Source organism: Euleptes europaea, chromosome 3, assembly GCF_029931775.1.
Source record: "Euleptes europaea isolate rEulEur1 chromosome 3, rEulEur1.hap1, whole genome shotgun sequence".
NCBI classification, from domain to species: domain Eukaryota; kingdom Metazoa; phylum Chordata; class Lepidosauria; order Squamata; family Sphaerodactylidae; genus Euleptes; species Euleptes europaea.
The window spans coordinates 72,514,751-72,533,794 of NC_079314.1; the positions used below are offsets into that span (position 1 = coordinate 72,514,751).

Below are 19,044 nucleotides of genomic sequence, written 5' to 3' on the forward strand. Positions count from 1 at the left end.
GAACATCTTTTAAAAACATTGACACACATGTTTAATAAAACCCACAAAACTTTCTTTCCTCTAGGCATATGTCCCTGTAACGTACTTTTCAATGAAAAGCTTCCCTTGTTCCAAAACCTGCAGCATGTTAACATATGTTATATTTTAAGCTCCTCAGGAAGGACTTTTTCACTTAGAAGAACATCTAATGCTTCAAAGATCCTTTTATTTTGACTATGATCTTTGTTCTGTGTTGAAGAAAAAACTCTGGGATATTTGTTAAATTACAAAGAAGGTCTTCATCAGTGTGTGATGCAGGCCCAATATCAAATACTGTTACAACCCAACAGGCCCATAGTATGCCCTAGGACTAGGATTGCCAACCTCCAGGTAGTGTCTGGAGATCTCCTGTTATTATAACAACTGATCTCCAGCTGATTTTACCTGGAGAAAATGGCCACTTTGGCAATTGGACTCTATGGCATTGAAGTTCTTCCCCTATCCACACCCTGCCCTCTTCTCCCAAAATCTCCCGACCTAGAGCTGGCAACCCTATCTAGGACCTGACTATTTAGGATCCCATACAGCATCCTGCCTGGAAACTATATTCTTCAGCATAGGCATTTCTTCATGTGTGTCCCCTCCCTTGTAGGGCTGTCGGAAAAAAATATCGGCAAAATTCGGATTAAAAACACAATTGCGCCTTTCCGCGGCTCCGGGGGGGCATTTTTGGAGGTAGAGGTCCCAAACTTTCAGTGTAGCTTGAGGGGACCCTTCTTGCAAGAACCCCCAAGTTTTGTGAAGATTAGGTGAGGGGTCCGAAGACCCAGCTTGGCCTGGAAGGAGAAGACCCAGGAGAAGACCCAACTTGGCCACCATTGGCCACGGGAGAATGCTGCTAACTAACTGACGGTTATGCTGCTGATTCGGGGCTGCCGAATTTGCCTGAATTTATTCGGCGTCAGCCTGAACTCGCCAAATTCGGCTGGCCGTTTTCCCGCCTTTTTTGAATTCAGCTTCATCCAAACTAGAAACCGCCGAATAGGGGAAAATTCAGCTGTTTTTCTTATTGGATGGAACCGAATTGACAGCCCTACTCCCTTGCCTTCTGAGATGTGGCAGGTGGATAGGTTGCCAACTTCCAGGTAGTAACAATTAAATAAGAGCGTGTTGTATATAGAGGCTGGTTTAGTATTGTAAATCGTGTTATGAAAACTTTGTGAACTGGTATTTAAAGAGATACTAAGCATGGGAAAAATATTAAAATAACAAAAGAATTGGAAGTGGCTGCGTGTTGGGATATTTTTCCTTAACAGGAAATTAGCCAACTTCCAGGTAGTAGCTGGAGATCTCCTGCTATTACAAGTGGTCTCCAGCCGATAGAGATCAGTTCACCCAGAGAAAATGGCCACTTTGGCAATTGGCCGCTTTGGCAATTGGACTCTATGGCATTGAAGTTCCTCCCCAAACCCAACCCTCTTCTTGCTCCACTCCCAAAATCTCCAGGTATTTCCCAACCTAGATCTGGCAACCCTACACCTGGAGGCTGGCAACCCTACTTCTCATACCTGTTTTCTGAGATTTCAGTTGGCTTTGACATACATTTTCAAGCTCATTCTCCCCCCCCCCCACAAACTCTTCCTTTTTAAAGGAAGCTGAAACAATCAGGATGCTGTATTCAGTCTGAAAACATTTTTTGGAGTTGTGTGGTGCAGTTGAAGAACTGTGAAATGGCTATGGGGATCCGGCATATAAGCTCATTTTAGGTTCAGTACCCATATGGCAGCTTCTCATGTTCATCTGCTCTTTCACCAAGGTTAGCTGATGAAATGGGATGCATTTGACATGTCGTCCAACCCCAGATGTTAATAAAACCTACTTTCATCTTTGATGTGTCAACCCACTGGAATTATTTTATTAACATTAGAATACCTGGTTTAGAGACCAAACAAGGAATCTTTTTAAATGAATATTTTAGTTTATTTTTGTGCTTGGATATTTCACACACTCTCTTGGTACATTCAATGTAAAGTATTGGGAGTTTTTGTAGATTAAAAAAAAAGAACAGGAGAAAATGGGGAAGAAAGTCAATAGGAACAGAACAGTTTAGGGCCTGATCTGGAACGAGAGGGATGGGCTGGAACTTTGCAATCATCAGTGGCCATTACTTTTAGTTCCAGAGAAACCAGTCTATATTAGGGTTGTGCATATCGATAAGCCTCAATCGAAAATAAACCCCAAAAAGGCCTTTTTGGCTTCTTTCGGCTTTAATTACAGCTGAATATTAAAACTAGGAATAAAGCCTAAGCCGGATAGCTGATCACTGAATCAGCCAAATATTTATTTGGCTTTTGTTCGGCTTTGGCTTTCCCCAGGCTTTCCCCTATAGGAATTTTTTTAATGAGCTCTAGGGGAGGCATTTTTGGAGGTCCCAAATTTTCAGGCTAGCTTCAATGGACTCTCCTTGCATGAACTTCAAAGTTTGGTGAAACTCCCTCCTCCATAAAGTTTACAATGCTTCTCTATGGAGGAAGGGGGCAACCCTTTCGGGACCCCATAAAATTGGACCCCTGATCCAATCTTTACCAAACTTCGGGGTTCATGCAAGGATAGTCCCTTGAAGCTACCCTGAAAATTTGGGAAATCTGCCTCCAAAAATGCCCCCACAGGAGCTTTGATTTCCCCCCCATACACTATAATGGATCCGAATTTTGGGGGGAAACCCGGAAATAATGCCAAACATCCATATTTACCAGTATGGGTATTCGGCTTATTTTGGGTTCCCCCCCCCCAAAAAAAACAGGCCCAATAAACCCAAAATTTACTTCTTTTTTTGCACAATCCTAGTCCATATATTGTGAAGGGGGTAGCTGTTTTTCCACAAGGAAATATCAGCTTCACATAGGATTGCCAGCTCAGGGTTGGAAGATACCTGATGTTTTTGGGGATGGAGCCTGAGAAGGGAGGGGTTTTTTGGGAGGAGGGACTTCAATGGGGTATAATGCCATAGAGTCCACCTTCCTAATTGACCATTTTCTCCAGGTGAACTGATCTTTGTCGCCTGGAGAGCAGTTGTAATAGCGGGAGATCTCCAGCCACCACCCAGAGGTTGGCAACCCTAGCTTCCCACATCATTTGATATTCAAGCTGCTTTAAATATTTGGGAGCTCAAAAATTGTTTGTGAATGTAGCACAAGGAGAAGCTGTTAACAAAGATGTCAGAGCTCGTATTAGTAATACTCAAGCCTTTTTATGTGACATCTCATTGGGTTTATGGCTTGAATCCAAAATGGAGCTCAATAGGCCATGGCTTGTGTCTCTAGGAGATACTTTCCATGCTTTCTTATCACATTGTACTTAACTCACATGCTGTGTCCTTTTTGCTTATCCTCTGTTTTGTCTGGTTAAGATTATAGTCAAAACAAAAGGGAGGATGCAACTTATGAGTAAAGTGATTCATGTCAAACTTGGTGCCCTAACAATTCTGTGTTACAGAAATGAACTGAGCATTTTTGTATAATTTCTAAATGATGTTAATGCTACAATTACAGTAGCATTATGGGCACCATATTATTAAGGGCAGCTTTAAAATAAAAATATAAATCTGTAAGGATGGAAATTGCATTGGTAACAGTGGAATTGGGGTTCTTGGTTTCTAGTCTGTGAAATACACAAACCCAGAGTATAGAATTTAGCTAATTAATTAATATTTGGTTCAAACAGTAAACAAGTATTACTCCTTGATCTTTGCCTAGAATCTGCACAGTTAGTTGAATCTTGATATTTGCATGATGCTGATAAAATCAAGCAAAATGGGTGAAGGCTTTTTGTGCTTTACCGTATTAGTTTTCTGGATTGTAATTTCCCCATATTTTTAGTTGTAAGGTTCATAATGGGTAACATTTATTGACTTATTAGATTTATATCACACTCTAAGATTCTGACCAGTTTATGTGAACAAGAAAACACCCACAGAGACACAGACACACACATGTAATAGGACACTGATTTAGAAAACATTTGTGAGTGCAACTTCCCAGGATCTCTTTGTTATCCTCAGATTGGTGAATAGGTCCAGGATATTGCCCCGGGGCAACTGATAGTTATGACAGAGTTCTCTTTGGGATGGAAGAAGAACAAACTTTTCTGAGGCGCTTATGCACATGGAGCTGTGCTCAAATGGGGACTGTCCTGTACCCGGTGATATCAGACAGTTCTCGGTAGTGCATCACTTTGTGAGTCCTCTCCCTGATATTGAAATGAATGTGGCAGAATGCATGCATACACATTTCCATATGTTTACTATAGAGATATTTGTTTATTTACTTCATGTATACTCTGCCTTTCTCTCCTCTCCTTCATTTTATCCTCACATCAACCTTGTGAGGTTGAGTGTGTGACACATCCAAGGTCACCCAGCAAGCTACTATGGCTGGTGAGGGGGATTCGAACCTGGGTCTCCCAGTCCTAGTCCAACACTAACCACAACAGCACACTGGCTTGCTGGTTCGGACATCTGTACATTGCAGGCTGAGAAGGGTGTGTGACAGAAAAGTTACAGATACAATCAAAGAAATTTAAGATGACAAAATATAGTTATGATGGACCTACCGATTACCTTCAGTGTTTGCTATTACATATTGTGATGCATAAAACATTAAAAACTATTACATGAGTAGATGGTGACCAGGTCTACCGGAACCCAAATGCCATGATTAGAAAAAGCCCAACCTCATTTTTCAGTCACTGCATACCTTGGACTGCGAAAGGTTGAGGACTGACCACCTATGCTTTATACTGTCAACGTCACCCTATATGGCTCTAAATAAATGAGCAGTCTAATTTGTTAGGAAAAGAATGCAACATTGTTGATTTTTTTTAAATAGAAGGACTAATTTCTGAGTGCTAATTTCTGTGATGAAATATGTGAAGAAGAGTGTGCTGAATGATTCCTACACTTATTTACAGACTGCTCAAAACATACACACCTGCCATCCTCAATAAAATTAAAAATGTATTCAGAAACTCAACATACCATAGAACTATGGGCCAGAAGGAAGGAACATGCTCTCTGAAAACATTCAGCAGGCCAAAAAATCAATACACATGGAAGGAATACATGTTATTATGAATGATCCCTACATGATTTTTCTTAGGTTACCTCAAATGGGGTTTCATTCCACCAGATCCATTACCATGAATTAAATGTCATTGTTTTTTCAACCATCTGTGAGTGAAAGACACATGTTTGCTGTATGATAGCTCACAGGAAGCTTCTTGAAAGAAGCTGCTTACCTTTAGTGGAGCACAGGTTTTCGTGGATAGGCTGTCCCTTCTTGTTGACATCAGATTTTATCCAACTATGGGGGTACTTCCTACCCATCCTCACCACTACATTTGAGCCTTGTTTCTGGAGGAACAGTGAGCTGTTTTTCACCTCAAGGAGCCCTTCCTTGCTATGACAGGTCCACTTGGGCGACTCAGAGCAGCTAACAATGATCACTCTGCGGGAATGTGCAGCATAGGACTTAGTGATAGCCAAACACTGGCCAGATCTAACATGAAGAAGCTTCTCATCCATCCATTTCCAATGCTGGTTTAGATTGGTGAAGTTGCAGTTTCCCACTTGTGCTATTGTGTGGCTTTCATAAATACATTGCTGTTTTCGCTCATGGAGAATCAGAAACCCTCCTGAAGGTGAAGAACCCATGCAAATAGAACAGAGTGTATATTAACTTTTACAAAATAACACCACCACCACAATTCAAGCGTTAAGTAAACCATACCCATGACCCTTTCCTTTTAATGGGATCTTTCTGTTGTGGCATCCTTCACAGTTCTATACACAGATGTGCAAAAATGATGTTTGAAAATCAAAGATCTTTGGTGAGAAAACAAGTAGCTACTTTTATTTCACAACTTTACAGCAAGTCTTATTTAATTATTTCATCCATTTTCCACCTTTCTCCCCAATGGGGACCCAAAGTGGCTTACATAATTTTCTTCTCCTGAATTTTATCTTCACAACCACCCTGTGAGGTAGGTTAGACTGACAATGTGTGACTGCCCAAAGGTCATCCAGGAAGCTTCCATGGCAGAGTGGGGATTTGAACCTGGTTCTCCCAGATCCTAACCCAACACTAACCAATACACCACACTACAATTCCTTTGAAAATGTTCCCTAATAAGCAAGCCATTTACTGGAAAAGGGATATTTTTCAAGATCTGTGTGCCTCTCTCAGTCTGTATGTTTGTACTACACATGTTGCATATAAATTTGAGGGATTTACCGATATAAACTCTATAACTTATTGGTTCTTGTAGGTTATCCTCTGAAGATGCCTGCCACAGCTGCTGGCGAAACGTCAGGAAAGAAAATTCCAAGACCACGGTCACACAGCCTGGATAACCTACAAGAACCAACGAACTCTGACCGTGAAAGCCTTCGACAATATCTATAACTTATGCTTCTAATTGCACTGAAGTTTCTAATTACTATTTTGCAATAAAAACCAGATTGCCCACAACAGGAAAACTCATGAATGAACACCCAAATAAAACCGATCCTAAATATAGTGCACCACAAAACAAAGACAATTTCAACGTTAATTCCTGTTGTGTTGCATAACCCTTTTGAACGTTTAGTAAGAAATCCCATTCCTTGCTAAATAGCTAAAGCTTTAAATATCTGTACCTGCTTTCCCTTCTTGGTTGTGGAGCAAGGAATTACAGCAGGTTCTATCTAAAAAGTATCTGTAAGCCTGTTGTATAATTTTGACAGAGCAGGCAGGAAGGCAAAAAAATAAAAAATAAAAAAAATCTCTCCCCAAATGGATTCGGACAAAATGGAGTGTCCGGAGAGATGACCTTTTAACAAAGATGGTTGATGCTATATTAAAAAGAAAGTTTATTTTCTTTTTGAATGGAAGCTAAAGCAGTTTGTATTTGATTGGCCCATCCCTCTATTTTCCTTGTATAATCTGAAGTCATTCTCAGCATCATGGGGAAGTTGCAAGGATCACTAGGGAATCACAGCCACAATGTGGAACAAACATGTAACTGAATAGGAATTGTACTTACCGCAGACTGCAAAGGCCAAGCAGGTAGAAATTAGAACGTGAAATAAAGTCTCCATTTTCCCTCTAGCAACTCCCATTGCTTCTCTCTCCCTTTTTTAAAAAAAAGCATACCCCAGATAAGTGAAGCAAAGGCTAGGAAGGAAATGTGCCTTCACGGGAGGAAAAAGTCAGTGACGAACACTTCCTTCTATTCAACTGTTTTTGGGGAGTTTTACACCACTTTGTACTTTCATCTGGTGCTTTGGTATGTGCTGGATATCTGTTTCAGTTAGGAAAATCCAAGCAAAAGGGGGATACATACATTTTAAAAACAAATACAGTACTGAAACATCTTTGAAAACTCAGCAGATTTAGCTAGGGAAAAGGAACTATAATTTCATTTAATTGCCTGTCTGCAAACCATTATGTGTCTGCAGGTGTTCTTGATTGAGCTACGTAAATATATACTATGCTGTCCTGTAAACATAACTAGCATTTGTAATGATATGCTATGAAACCGTCCAGGAATACCACGTGATTAGATACCACATGTAACTCATCCTTGAATGTTCCAAGATCCATACATCAGAAGAATTAAGACAACTCTTGAGCAAACATTCTAAGGTCCTTAACACTCTTTCATTATGTACAAATAATGTTGATTTGTTTAATTCCAGTTACTTTGAATTGGAAGATAAACATAAGAACCCAGGACTAGACCAACGGTCCATCTAGTCCAGTATCCTGTCTTCACGGTGGCCATCCAGATGCTCCCAAAGGCCCACAAAGAGAAGCATAGAGGCCCAAACCTACCCTTTTGGTAGTTCTCCCAGCAACTAGCATTCCTGGGGTTTACTGCCGTTGAACATGGAGGTTCTAAACATCTGTCATGGCTAATAGCCATTGATGGATCTAACTTCCATGAATTCAGCTAATCCCCTTTTAAAGCCATCCAAACAAATGGACATCACCATATCCTGTCAGTATTAGTATAAAATCTTCATATCTCTGGCCATTGTATGAGGAAACCAGCCAGAAGTGGAGTTGCTAACACTGAGCATAGATTTTCATGTGTGTCCTGTTCTGACTGGCAGGGTTACCCAGAACTTCATGGAAAAGCTTTCATGTGGCCTCTCTTAATCTCTGAGAGCTCAGCTGCACACATTAGAGCTTCTGCTCTAGGCAAGTCTTCTCTGGAAAGCAGGTGCTTTTGTCATCATGTCTTTCAGATGCAAGATGCACCCATGTGTCACTTATAAAGTGGCTTGAATGCTGGGCCCGGAAACATTCTTATCTGGAAGGTACTGTTCATTTCTTCAGGTATGCAGATAATGTTACATTCTTAATGGGCACATCCAGAGGGCAGATGGATACATTTTGTGTTGGACACCAATGCAGTTATCTGTTGAAACAGACAATATCTCAGAGAATATTCCTTAGCTAGGTAAGGGTCACTGTGGAAGTTCCCCCAGTCTGTATCAGTGCAGTATCCATTCCTATCTGCTGTGTCGACCATTAGGAAGAGCGGGGAGGACTCAGACTATTTGTACCTGATCCAGCAGGAACATGAGAATAAGGCACCATTTGCCTACCAGTGTATGAGAGAAGTAAATTTTGATGACCATCAGTGGAAAAAAAACAATACAATAATACAATCTTTAAATATTTTGTATCAAGTTTATTACCTTTCTAAAGCAAAGATAACATTGCTGCTTTTAAAAACTCATTAGATCCTGTGATCAGACACTCCCCCAGCTAATTTTGCTTAGTTTTTGCCAAAAGGAGGTGTGCCCTTTTTCTTTGCAAACAGATCACTGCCATAAGGGGGGAAATCTTCAGTTTTCATCTGGCCTTTGGCTTTGTGTTTCTCTCTCTCTCTCTCTCTCTCTCTCTCTCTCTCTCTCTCTCTCTCTCTCTCTCTCTCTCTCTCTCTCTCTCTCTCAGAAATCTTTAGGAAAAGACTGGCAAATACTTAAAATGTTTACCATTTAATATGTTACAAAGTTTCTTTTCAAAAGTAAAATTACTCACTTGAGTTTACAAATACACTGGGTTCTGTCCTCGAGCAAAAAGTTGCTTCTAAGACAATTAACAGTACTGAATAAATGCATAAACATTGAATAACAGACACTGGATTTGATCCATTGGGAAATTCTCTTGCACAAGCCCCACTGAAATGAATAGAAAGTTCATTAGGGTACAGTGCGCCCCACTGAAATGCAGACTTCTTTCATAACTTTCATTTGTGTCGATGGGGCTCGCAGTGGACAAGTTCCCTTTTTATCGCCTCCATTGTGCTCAACAATGTTTTACAGAATTTTCTATACATGTGAAATATATCATAGTATGTACTGGAGTAAGTTGTCATATAAAATACGAATTGATTTCTGACTAGTTTCAAAAACAATGGATTTTTTTCCCAATATGGTTTTTTAATGCTTGTTTTCTTTTGAACCAATCACCAATCCCTTGAGGCATTCAGTCATGAGAATCGCAAGTGGCTCTGAATTAAGTTTACCGTGTAATAGGTAATAGCACTTAACAGGTACAGCTGAACATCTGACAGTCTATTCACAAGACAGACTTTGCAAACATGAAAAGCATTTATACACATCTCCTCAGTGGCATTTCTCATGTCCAACTGTTGTAGAACACATATACATAATGTTACGTACATTCAGTGTGGCATATTCCATTAATACAGTAATAAATCCTCCATGATGTATATATGTGTAATCCAAATGTAACATCAGTACATTAACCTTCATTATAACTGTTTCAGATAACTCACTATACATTCAAGACAAGGGTCCATCAATCTTTTACGCTTTTAAAAAACCCCGGCCACATTCTTTTAACAAGTTGGCTGCCTCTCCTTTGACTGCTGTAAACTCCTTGAAGAAGCTGCTGGTAGGTAATGAAACAAATTACCTCAAGAAAATTACACATTTGGTTCTTCCGCCTTGGTTTCACTGGACGGCTTCCACAGACAGCCTGCTTTCATACAAGCTCAATGCATGATGCACAAATTCATACTGTTCACTTGTTTGGACCATTCCACCTCTGGAAAAAAGGGGAGGGAGAGAGGGTAAGGAATAATTTCTGATATTTTCTGGCTGATGCTAGACAACAAATTTTTCAAAGAACTGAAGGCAATTTGAGAGAGGGATAGGTACTCACCCTGGCTCCCATCATCCCATTTTCACTTCTGGTCAAACAAGGTTTATATATTCTGAAAACTGCAAAGCTCATTTGTGCAGGGGTGACAATGGACCCAAGAAATGTGTATACTCCTAAAATTATTCTCAGTTCCCCTATAGTTTTTTTTTAAAAGGTTATTATTCCATCACCACAGAGCAGCAAAGAAGGGGAAGGGCCTGTGCGCTCACCTTCCCACACTAGACAGTGGGTCTAGTTTGCATGACAGGCAGATAAATCCAGATGTCAATGCCAACTGATCATGTCATTGATTTGGTCCAGCATGGTTCACCCACACTGTGCTCGCATGTGCCTTCATTTGCTGTCTGGTGCTGGTGAGTTGTGGGTTGGCAGTGGCCAGGTTGTGAGTGGTGTTGATTATTTCAGACTTACTGCCTTTGTAACCAAAAGTATAGACTACAGCAAGGCTTTCTCTGTTCTTCCATTTTTCTCTCCTCCTGCCCAGGTCCATCCTACACCCTGTCACTCAAATGTATACTGTAAATTCTGGGCTTGTAACAAAATTCCAAGGTGCACAGGGGCCAAGTTTGGGCTTGTGATCATGATATGTGGGGAGAGGGGGCTTATGCCTCCCCCGTGCTATTTTCCTGTCCTGAAATGACCCTGGGGAGTCACTATTTGCCCCATTGTAATAACTTGTGTATACCAATGGGCTACACAATTACCAACTGGAACAGATTTCTAAGCACAGAACTTGCAGGGCAGGTCTGATTTTCAGGACCTTTGGCAGACTTGGGAAGTATTAAAAGGAACTGTTACATGTTGTTAGGCTACACTGTGGAGAGTCAACTGGTACAAAACGTGTTGTTGACAGCACATTGAAGAGTGGTCCAGTCTATACAGTGGCTTGCTATGTTTTCAGGAACAAATCAAATTTTGATTTGTAGGTGCCTAAAGCCCAAAATATTCTATGTTCTTTCAACAAAGATTACATACATTCTGGAATATGCCATTTATATGGGTTTATCCTGCATTGACACATAGGCAGACATTTTCCATGCTCTACAACTTTAAAACTCTCTGCCTGTGTTGAATTGCCAAAGTCTGTTTTTTTTTAGCAGTGCTGCAGATATTCCACATTTTAACTAGTTTTTCATGAGGCAATTCTGATCATAACAATTCATTTATTGCTTTGTAAGAACAACAGTTCATCTACCTTGCTCACAGAAGGATAGGAGAGGAATTCAGCTTTTAAAAATCTATTATATTTACAGGAAGGCTGTAGCATTTGAAGCACAACTACATATTTTGCAATGAACATTTCAAGTTGTATTTTGTTAGCTATGACTCACAGCACATACAGCTTTAGCTCCTGGTTTAATTTAGAATGAGCAACGTGCTTCTTAAGGTGTATAAGCAAGTAAGAATCTGGCTCCTGAAGTCAATGCATTTGCATTCTTATACAAAATATGTGACCTGTTGTGACCCTCAGAGCACATGTACAGAGTGCAGGTTTTCCTGTCCTTTTTCTAACGCCTATCAGGTTTCCTGTCTCACCAGCTGACACAGAAGAAATTTCTGCAGCCGTGAGTCATTTTAGCACTGGCAGCTCTGTTTAATTTGACCATAAAAGTCTAGGGTGGCTAGGTCAGATACTGATTCTAATGTGTTAAACGGCACAGTGAAAGCACACCGAGTTTCTGCAGAGCTGTGGAATGGAGACCCATATTATGAGGGCAAAAGCTGAATCAGTAGTGAAATAATTCTGCACTATCAAGGAGAGTAACAAAATACTACAGAGCTCTATGTTGGAGTACATATCTGAAGGATGATCTTTCTGCCCCATATATTCCAATACAAAAACTGTGGTCTTCTGGTTAACATACCTCCTCTACAGTGGCTCCTACATTGTAGAAGGGGTCCTTGAGGAGGTGGGAAGGTGCGTTTTTTAAAGAGGTTTTTAGACACATTAATACTACATTATCTGCATAACTTCTGATTTTGTATTCTTGGTCTTCAAATTTCAATCCTTGAATTTCTGGGTCCATTCTTATTTTGTTTGCCAATACTTCCATTACTAAGTTGAATAGTAAAGGTGATCAGGGGCAACCTTGTCTTGTACCTTTTTCAATATCAAATTGTGCTGTCAACATTCTGTTTATTAACAGTCTGGCTTTCTGTGAAGAATAAATAGTATCTACTGCGTTTAGAAACTATTCTCCACAATCCATCTGCTTCATCGTATTCTTGAGAAAGCACCATGACACGTTCTCAAATGCCTTCTCTGCGACCAAAAACAGCATTGCAGTTTTCTTTTTATTTATTTTAGTATGATGAATAGCTGCCAAGACTACTCTTAGATTGTCCTTTAGGGCCATTTTATTAGGGCCATTTTATTTGTGAGGGCATTTAATGGGGTTTAAGCTGCAGAAATTTCTTTGTATTTTGTATGTTTTTAATCTAGGAATTGAAAACTGCCTTAAGCCACAAGGGAAAGGCAGGGTGTGTGTGTGTGTGTGTGTGTGTAATACTCCATGCATCACTGTTAGAAGTTGTGCTAAAACTGATTTCCTATCCCCTGCACCTCTTTCAGGCATTCAGCATGGCAACAAACATCCATTCATAGTAAAAAGCATGCCTACTATTGTGTGATTTTTGTTCCAAGTGTACTATATATATTTTGTTCCATGTGTACACATACACACACTTTTAGAATTGTTTTGTTACCATGTCTAATTTTGCTGGTCTTTGACCGTCATAATTCTATTCTATTCTATTCTATTCTATTCTATTCTATTCTATTCTATTCTATTCTATTCTATTCTATTCTATTCTATTCTCTTCTCAATGGAACTTAAAGTTTTTTAACTTAGTGGGAGAACTGGAATCTAAAATTGTAATGTAATTTTGTTCACTATATAGTAAAATATAATCCATTGTTTTATTTATTCTTAAAATTCTTGGAAATTCACCTTCTTCAGGAGTTTAAGGAGTGCCAAACTACATGGGAGAGCCACATGCATTTATTTATACGTCTGCCCCATTCATATGGGGTCTGGGAGGAGTCTCTTTTTTATACAAAATGGAGCATTTGTAAGAAGAAGGAGGTTGGTTTTCTTTACCTTTTAAGGAGAGTCAAACCGCCTTACGATCTCCTTCCCTTCCCCTCCCCATAACAGACACCTTGTGAGGTAGGTGAGGCCGAGAGAGCTCTAAGAGAGCTGTGACTAGCCCAAGGTCACCCAGCTGGCTTCATGTATAGGAGCGGGGAAACCAATCCAGTTCACCAGATTAGCCTCTGCCACTCATGTGGAGGAGTGGAGAATCAAACCCGGTTCTCCAGATTAGAGTCCACTGCTCTTAACCGCTACACCACACTGGTTCTACATCCTCTCTCTCCCCCACCTTGCCTCACTGCTGTATTGGTTGAAGTGGTTTTCTCCCAACCCAGCTCTGCTATCAGAAATGAGCATGTTGAGGAGAAAAAAATCTTTAAGTAACAGAGAAATTAGGCGAGGTGAGAAAGGGGACAGGCTTTAGCTCCACTAGTGTGGTCTATTTTGTGAAAAAGAATAGTTTCCATCCCTCATTTTACATGTGAATATATAGACATGGATGCACCATCATATATATCCTGGTTCTGTCAGATCTCTCTTTACTATACTACTTTATCAATTCATTCCCATTTCACCTTTACCAGTAAAGCAAAACGATGCGGGGTGGGGGTGGGGAACTAGCTGAGAAGAATATATTTTACGATATAGGACTGGAATCACTGTTTCATGCTATATTCCTGTTGATAACTGGTCTTTTGAATCCAATGTGCGCAGAGTCTTCAGATCTAGACCATCTTTCTTCAAAGGAAACAGAAGACAGGGATAACCATTTTCAGGGCAAATGCATTCATTAAAGCTTTTACTATTAAACCCTTGGAGGGAAGGCAGCATGGTACTGCCCGATCTTGTCAGATCTTGGAAGTGAAGCAGGGTCAGTGCTTGGAAGGAATACTTCCAAGGAAGACTCTGCGGAGGAAGGCAATGGGCACCTCTGCTTCTCAGTTGCCTTGAAAGCCCCTTGCTGGGGTCACCATAAGTCAGCTGTGACTTGATGGCACTTTACACACACACATTAAACCCTCATTTTAAAAAAATTATTTGGCCTTTTATCTCAAACCAAAAACACAGCACAATGTAAAAATAATAATAAAGAATTGCAAATAAGCACTGCACAAATTCAACGGTGAACTAGATACTGCATTCATATACATGTTACAAAGCTCCAACAGGGTTTTTTTTTTTTTTTTAAATGAAAAGGAGCCTTACAATTGAAATTTTGAGTAGAGGCAGGGCAGATCTCTAGCTCTTTCCCTGGGGCTATACTTTCACTCCAGATCTTGCTCCCATCCTATTGCTTTCTTCCCTTTAAATACCTGTCTGGAGCTCCTGTGGAGAAAGGTAGTTGGGGGATGGTATTTTGAGCTGTAAAACAACCATTCCTATTTTTCAGAATTTAAGTCTTCTGGGACTGGTTTTTCCTTAAAACCCTGTTAGGGCATTGCTAAGCACAAAATAGTCTCTAAACTCCTTCAAATTACTCATGTTGCTTTATTCTCACACCAGATTCTGTGTCTGGCATGATCAGAGCACCTTTAATCAGTGAGATTACAGTAGAGTGGGATACATGAGATCTAACGGACAAAAATAAACGATTGCCACATTCTGCATTATCTCACCTGTCCAAACGTAGTTGACAGACAATGCTTAAAGCATCAACAACTCCCTCATTCTTCAGCTGATGACAACCAATGGCAGTAGCAATAAAGCATCCAGTTCTTCCTATTCCAGCACTGAAAGTAAAAATTAAACCCAAACTGAATAGGATTAAATGACAGACATCAGCTTCCACCATCTAGGCTATAAGTGCTCCAAATTGTTATCCATGAAGAAGAAAGAATCATCAATATATCTAAGGGCATGATTAGACAATACATTAAATGTGAGCAGGGTCCAACTATGTTTAACATGTAACCTGGCACTCACCTTAAAAATGGATGGGGGATTGGTTCCTGAGTGCATGCACAGAGGCAACAGAGACTTCACTATTTGCTCCTTTCCACACTGCATATTTTTGCTAGCAGAACAGGACCGTGGTGGGTGGGCTGTCTTACTGCTGGTTCCACATGTCTGTCCAGGAGACAGGTGGAGCTGGCAGTATAACAAAAAGCCTGTACTCCATGTCCCATTTATAGTAGCAAAAGCACATGGGGTGGAAGGGATGGAATGGTGAAAGCTTTCCTGCTACCATGTGCATGCTTTTTTGCCCTCCCCCCATGTTTAAGGTGAGTTACATGTGAAATGCAAGTAGAGTTGGGGTTTCCCACAACTTAACTTATGTTTAACATTTCGTCAAATCTGACCCTAATTATCACTGTGACCCCATCTTAAATATGGAGACTGAGACTATGGATACTTAAATCCAGAGACTGACCATGGACAGACAAGACAGATCTTTCTATAAACCTAAGAACAACCCCAGGTTTGCAGAAAAATCTGAAATCTAAAAAAATAAAAATAGAGGGGTTAAAACCACCAAAATGTGTGCCTGTAGCTTTAAGAAATTAATGCCCCTATTGGCCATTGCCAGGCAACCACAACAGTATTGCCAGCCATCAAGACTTGGTCTTTATCAGTAAAAGGTAGGGGGAAGGGGAAGGCCCTATGCAAGGCTGTTTTGGCATTTGAGGGAGGACTTATCGGGGCCAGGCCTGGCAGCAACCACTGGGTGACTTCCTGCCATGCAACTTGCACGAAGAAAAAGAAGAATTGGTTTTTATAGGATTATTTTCTTTACCTTTTAAGGAGAACCAAACCGGCTTACAATCTCCTTCCTTTCCTCTCCCTACAACAGACACCTTGTGAGGTAGGTGAGGCTGAGAGAGTTCGAAGAGAACTGTGACTAGCCCAAGGTCCCCCAGCTGGCTTCATGTGCAGGAGTGGGGAAACCAACCAAGTTCACCAGATTAGAGTCTGCCGCTAGGGTTGCCAACCTCCAGGTACTAGCTGGAGATATCCTGCCATGTAGCTTCACATCTGCATTTCAAGCACATTGATTGTGTTTTTCTTTCCATTCTATCCTAAGGGTACCAACCTCCAGGTGAGGCTGGAAGTTGTTCCAGAATTACAACTGATCTCCAGATTACAGAGTTCAGTTTCCCTGGAGGAAATGGAAGGCTTTGAGGGCAGGCTCTGCTGCATCACAACCCTGCTGAACTCCTTCCCCTCTTCAAACCTCTTGGCACCTCCGCCAAATCTCCAGGAATTTTCCAATCTGAAGTTGGCAAGTCTGTGAAATATTCTAAATCTATCATTACATGGTATGATCATTACATAGGCATGAGTAAGATGCCAGCAAAAAGCACGTTTACATAGTCTACCTGACTCATCTCTAGCACATGCTACAAAATTGGTATTTAATTGATTTTTCAGAACAGGCAACATTTGGAAAAAAAAAAGAGTGACTTACCTGCAATGCACAATTACAGGCCCTCTCCCAGCTGACGCCATCCTGTCCTGTTCTACATCCAGCATGAGCTGTAGAAGAGGTTGAGCACTATCTGGAGTTTTGTGGTCTGGCCAGGATGTGTACCAATAATGTTTGACACATTTTGATTGGCTTCCTTGCTGAAAATAATGGTGTGGTTTTATTACTCACTAAAAGGGAAGCACAAGTGTATAAGATACCACAAATTTTCTCCAGAACAATGGTTCTAGGTACATCGTGCATTTTTGCAGTTCAGCAGGCAACCTGCGTATGGACTGATTGGGCGCTTTCAGAGCCCTGTGTATATACAGTCTTGTCATCATGACATCTGACAGACAGAAACTCATGAGTGCCGAAGGGCAGTCTCTCCTTCCATAGCTACCAATGGAAAGTTCTGTTTATGTGTGTAGAATTGCCTTGATAGAGCATCATTATTTGATCTGGCTGTATACATTGAGAGGTGCTACTTCAAAGTAGAGGTATACTATTGCTCCTTTGATCAAAACCAGGAGGCAGATCTTGAGATGGGGAGGGAAATAAGGAAGGTGACCAAAGGGGAGAATGCTGTAATACTGGGTGACTTCAACCCCCCTCACATTGATTGGGTTAATAGGTGCATGAGTCATGCCATAGAAACAAGCTTTAAAGAAAACCTGTTGAGTCTCAGATAGAATGCATATCTCAAATCAGGAAAGGTACCACCAAGTCTAAAAAGATTCATATGTGTTTAACAACTCAAGGAAGTCATAAAAGGAAAAAAAACTTATTTTAAAAAGTGGAAGATTTCCCTGATCGAGGTGAACAGAAAGGAACACAACAAATGCTCCAAGCAAAACAAATGTAATTTGGCAATAAGGTGAGCAAAAAGAATTTGAGGAATGGTTGACTAAAAACAATAAGGATTTTTTCAACTATAACAGGAGCAGGAAACCGACCATGGAGGCTGTTGGGCCTTTGGTTAACAAAGAAATAACAGGATTACTTAAGGACAATGGAGAGATGGCAAAGAAACTGAATTAATTCTTTGCCTATGTTTTCAATGTGGAAAATGTGGGGCCAGAGCAGCTGCTGCTGGGAACAGTGTCTGAAAAACTGAGGTGATAAGAGATGAAGTTCTGGGACTACAAGGCAAACTGAAAACTGATAAGTCTGCAGGTCCAGATGGCATGCATCATAAGGTTCTCAACAACCTCAAATGTGAAGCTGCCTTGGAGTTGGGGTGGTCCCCCAAGCCTTCAGCCTACAGGAACTTTATCCAGTGTTCTAAATGTGTTCTCTCAAAGCTGTTTGGGAGTGGCGCCTAAGAAGGGAAAGTGTCACTGATACTTTGACATTGCTCCCTCTAGGAGTCTCCAGAACTCTATGGTAAATATAATAGAGACAGTTACTAGAGCATTGCAGGAGGCGTTTTGTCAAAACATCAGCAGTGTTTTCCTTCCCCTTTGCCTCCCACTGCTCACTGGAATGAGTGCAGGTGAAAGAGGGGATGGGTGGGAGTTCCCCTATTCTCAGTGGGCACCAGGCCAATCCATCACTGCGGTGACCAGTATCTGGATAAACGAGGGGGTTAAATCATATGTTCAGATGTATATGCATTCAGTGTAACATGATAATTACTCAATGCACATATTAAGAAAAATCAAGCATACAGCATACAGGAATTGGACATCTGTTCACTGTAACTTGGGAACAGGGTTTATATCTATACCGGGTTGTACTGATATGACATTATGGTGGAAGCACAGGCAGTTAAGTCGTTGCATAGGATTGGGGCGTCCATGATCTTGTTTGCTTGATCTCTGCTTTCTGATGGGTTGCCATATTCATTCTGTTATTTTCCTGAAATCTATTAAGTGGATGTTTTTATCCTCGAGTGTTAATGAGTTGCACAAGCTAATCACTATGTGCAGATTCCCCCCCTCTTCTGCTTTCAGATCACATTGCTCAGTTTCAAGAGATCAGTTATGTTGTTACCTTTAATGTAAGGTTGCGGACAGTATAATTCTCACATTCTTGTACGCTGTTAACAAGCACTTCCACTTTTCCATATATCCCTCTCTTCTCTGGCCAATACAGCACACATTTCTGGAAAAAAAGAATATCAAAGTAAAACAGCCTGTTCTTGATTTATTTTTAATGCGTCATTAAGATGGCATTCATGAGAATAACTCCTTGTCAAGATGGTCAGTTTATTTTATATATGTGTTTCTTTAAGAATGGATATGCCACATTTCTCTCCAATGGGGACCCAAAGTAGCTTACAAAACAAAAATACAATGTAACCCCCCCACACACAGAAAAACAGGAT

The 19,044-nt window shown here is 40.6% G+C and overlaps 2 protein-coding genes across 2 annotated transcripts in view; both read right to left on the bottom strand.

The window, feature by feature from the left end:
• The window catches only part of PTPRB (protein tyrosine phosphatase receptor type B), a 78,222-nt gene extending 71,078 nt beyond the window's left edge, over positions 1-7,144 (bottom strand). Inside the window, exons 1-2 of the mRNA XM_056847185.1 lie at positions 7,060-7,144; positions 5,275-5,670 (exon numbers count right to left, since the gene is read on the bottom strand). Coding sequence (XP_056703163.1) covers positions 5,275-5,670; positions 7,060-7,135 — 472 coding nt within the window. The 5' untranslated portion in view covers positions 7,136-7,144. The remainder of the gene's footprint in view (positions 1-5,274; positions 5,671-7,059) is intronic.
• A 2,533-nt stretch (positions 7,145-9,677) lies between these two features.
• The window catches only part of PTPRR (protein tyrosine phosphatase receptor type R), a 124,181-nt gene continuing 114,814 nt past the window's right edge, over positions 9,678-19,044 (bottom strand). Inside the window, exons 11-14 of the mRNA XM_056846507.1 lie at positions 18,711-18,821; positions 16,719-16,876; positions 14,929-15,042; positions 9,678-10,100 (exon numbers count right to left, since the gene is read on the bottom strand). Of these exons, the coding sequence (XP_056702485.1) occupies positions 10,007-10,100; positions 14,929-15,042; positions 16,719-16,876; positions 18,711-18,821 (477 nt within the window). The 3' untranslated portion in view covers positions 9,678-10,006. The remainder of the gene's footprint in view (positions 10,101-14,928; positions 15,043-16,718; positions 16,877-18,710; positions 18,822-19,044) is intronic.